At 39.4% G+C, this 3418-nt stretch overlaps 1 protein-coding gene across 1 annotated transcript; it reads right to left on the bottom strand.

The window, feature by feature from the left end:
- Window positions 1-386: 386 nt before the first annotated feature.
- On the bottom strand, window positions 387-983 carry LOC137959918 (rapid alkalinization factor-like). Its single transcript, XM_068807337.1, has one exon. The coding sequence runs from the start codon at window positions 945-947 to the stop codon at window positions 603-605; it is 345 nt and encodes a 114-aa protein (XP_068663438.1). The 5' UTR covers window positions 948-983; the 3' UTR covers window positions 387-602.
- Window positions 984-3418: the final 2435 nt, after the last annotated feature.

The following is a 3418-nucleotide window of genomic DNA, read 5'->3' as shown; positions in this document are numbered from 1 at the left end:
TCTTTCTCCTGATTCTTTTCTTCGCTCGCAAATTATTCGGTGGGTTGAGAGAAGGAACTGCATTCGTCTGAAAGAAGAATGACAACCTAACTACCAAGATTGACCCAGGTCTGGTTATCCTCATTCCAGTAAGAGAATTCAAGAGGAAAATAGAATTAGTATTGAGGTAGAGCAGAACCATCAACTGTAACACAAAGTTTCAGAAGCATTTTCCATTCCCAGACTGATGGAATAAGGCTTTTTTTCACGCGGACTGCTCATTCTTCTGTAGACCAGAAATAGGAATCTTTTGTATTTTACTCCCACGAAATTCCCCAAAATTGCTACTATGGAGAGGATCAAGAAAGAGTAAAGGAACAACAGTGGGCCTAACTGGGAAGAAAAGGTAGAAAAAGGAAAAAGAAAAAAAAAGAAGATTATAGGAAAGAATGTTTTACACATACATATTTCAAATATAATTTATACCATCATCCAGAGCCTTTCATTTCACCAAATGAACATAATAAACACCTCCAATCTCCCCAGGTAGTATAATCAGCAAACACATATAGCAAAAACATAAAAATTACCCAAATGGAAGCATAACACAGAAGACGCAGAAATCAGCTCCGGCACCTAGTAATGGCGCTGCAGCCTCTGTTGTAAGGGTTGGCTTGCGCTCCAGACCTGCAATTGTAGTAAGAAGCCCCCCGCCGCGAGCACGGCACACTGTTCTTCTTCAACGCCTCGTAGCTAATGTACTGGCTGGTAGCGAGAATCCGGCGACTGATCTCGGAATCCATGTCAAATTCATCTTCCTCCAGGCAGTCCCCCAGGTTTCCGTTGCAGCTTGATCGCGACGGCATCCAGCCGAATTCGTGCTCACCCGCCTGGACAGTGGAAGACGAGATGAATAAGGCTAAGATCAGGACGAAGACGATGAAGACAGTGGTAGAGGAAGACGCCATTCTGCGTCTCTTTTCTCATAAACCGAGAGTGGACAAGGGAGGAATGCACAAGACGGAGAGGGCGAGTTGCATGTTATATGGTAGGAGGGTACACATATGCACACATCCTTTACATAAACTACATAATTGCCACTTGTATTGATTGGGTAGCCGAAGGAGCCAAAAGTATGACTTTTACTCGTGGAGAGTTTGATTATTCGTTGAAATTTAACCATGAAAATTACTCACAACAACAACAACTCTTTCTTTTAATCAATTCATACATTTAATATGTCCTTGTCATTTTTACCTTTAAAAGTGACAATGAAATGCTTCTTACATCAACAAAGACATTCCATCCTATGTACTTTATACTAAATGGAACAATTCTTAACTTTGTACTTTATCGCCATTTAATTCGTTACAATTTAAGTGAATTCTTAACATTGTATTTTATTTCCATTTGGTACGAAGTATGATCAATGGTTATCTCAACCATCCGATCAATGATTATCATAGATGTCTGATCAACGGTTATCTCAACCGTTTGATCAATGACTATACCAAATAATTTTATGTATTATCGAATACATAAAAAAAATTACATAGTTTGAAGTAGTTCAACATAAAATTGTAAGAGTCTTATAGAGATGTGTATTGGACAGAGACAGAAGAAAAAACAAGTAGGTGAAGCAAATAGAATAAGTAAAGGACAGCAGGTGGCTCCAATCTAATTAAAAAGCAAAGCTGGTGGGATTAGATAGGAGGGTAAACTAGGGATGCAATTTTGAGACGCGGCATCAATGGGGGCAGGGCCAATGGCAAGGTTGTAAAACAACTAAAATACAGGGTCAAATTGGCAGTTGATCCGATTAGGCATTTAGACGACGGGGCGCTCTATAGTTTAATTCTACATCTTTTATTTTTATTTTTTTTAAAAAGGTCGCCTTTTAGCTCTAGCCGTCTCTCATTAAACCGCTTACGAATAACGGCGTTATCGTACGTTAAGGCGGGGCAGTGGGGTCGACGTACGTGAAGTCCACCCACCAAGTCGTAGAAATTGAAAAACGCGAATCGTGTGGGCTGTTAGACGGGGCCCACACCAGACCACGAATCGCCGTGATAGAAATCTCTCCGTCACACCCTGCTGTCACATACCTATCTTCGTCTCTCACCCCAGTTTACCCTTGATTGGAATTAATTACCGTATTGCCCTCAACGGGCCGTTGGCGTCCGTCCTTGACCTTCGAGCCACGCCTCTGGATAAAATTATCTTTCTGACTCGCATTTTTATAATCCCAGAGAAAAATAATAAAATCTTTGGAAGGTTTGGAGCACAGATTCCCAAAGTCAAAGCCAAAGGATTTGTTTATTCGTTTTACCACTTCAAAACGGCTATAATTTCTATCAATAATCCTTTCACTACACATTCCCCATAAGTTTTTTAGGTTAACAAACTCGAGATTCCCAACATTTTGAAGCATTTCCTCCTTTACCAGTTTTTATAAAACCCAACAACTTCAAAGTAACGCCATTCCTCACAAATTATCCTAATTCAGTTGATCTCCGTTATATTTTTATTTCACCATCCTCGATTCAAGCCATTGATTTAATTTTAGCACCGCGCACAGTTCATGGTAAGGAGTCGGTAGTTTCTTTTCAACAAAGAACTGAATTTTGCATAAACAACTGTAACGGGTGTACAAGGCTGAATTGATTTCCAAAGCAAATGAATCAGAAGAGTGCATTCCAGTCGAGATACTTTCTGGGAACGTAAATGGCTGTTATTCTGAGTATAATACACATTACATCAAATCATCAGCTGGAAGAAAAAAAAGCTTGTGATGCCCACTTCATTCAATAGATTGCCAGTTCAATGGAGACCTGTTCTCCCGTCTAACAATTTTTTTTCTTCTAAATATTACCCAAACACTTCCAAAATACTGATGGGACTGTCGAAGTGGATGGTATTATAATAAGACATGATCGAAAGACAAAAAGGAAAATTTAAGACATTAACCACCAACGGGTCAGGACAAACCCAATCAACAAAGGAACAAAAGAAAGATTCCTTCGAAACATCATGCACACGCATAAGAAGATGAGGAGAACAATTTATTGGGATATGGCCTGCTTTCGAGTAGCATAGGCTTAGCTCATTATCAATTTTTTCCCAAAAATAAACGGAAATTTTCCCTCACCTTTTCACCAAACATCCACAATAGTTGCATGTAGTCTAACTAAATCAAAGGATCAGTTCATCCATGATGGCCAAGTGCAACGTCCATCAAATGCTTCAAAATTTAGTAATTGAGGAGTTGAAACTGAATTTGGATATGTACAATCAACAGTGAGATGTATACATTTAAGGAAATTTTAGATATTACCTTAATTGTTTCTTGTTGTTGGACCCACATTCCGAGATCCGCAAATTCAACGGCAGATATACTTGCTAGGCAAGGAGTTACCCTACAATCACTGGTTGTAAAGGA

This window comes from Aristolochia californica, unplaced genomic scaffold, assembly GCF_029961685.1.
Source record: "Aristolochia californica isolate CCGP_79_NKW_82.1479 unplaced genomic scaffold, dmAriCali1.0.hap1 SCAF_3, whole genome shotgun sequence".
NCBI classification, from domain to species: Eukaryota; Viridiplantae; Streptophyta; class Magnoliopsida; order Piperales; family Aristolochiaceae; genus Aristolochia; species Aristolochia californica.
The sequence above is the reverse complement of the archived record's forward strand: the minus strand, read 5'-3'. Positions and strand labels throughout refer to the sequence as shown.

Excerpts from the sequence above, each read along its gene's own strand:
- LOC137959918 (XM_068807337.1), bottom strand. The coding sequence starts at position 947 with ATGGCGTCTTCCTCTACCACTGTCTTCATCGTCTTCGTCCTGATCTTA.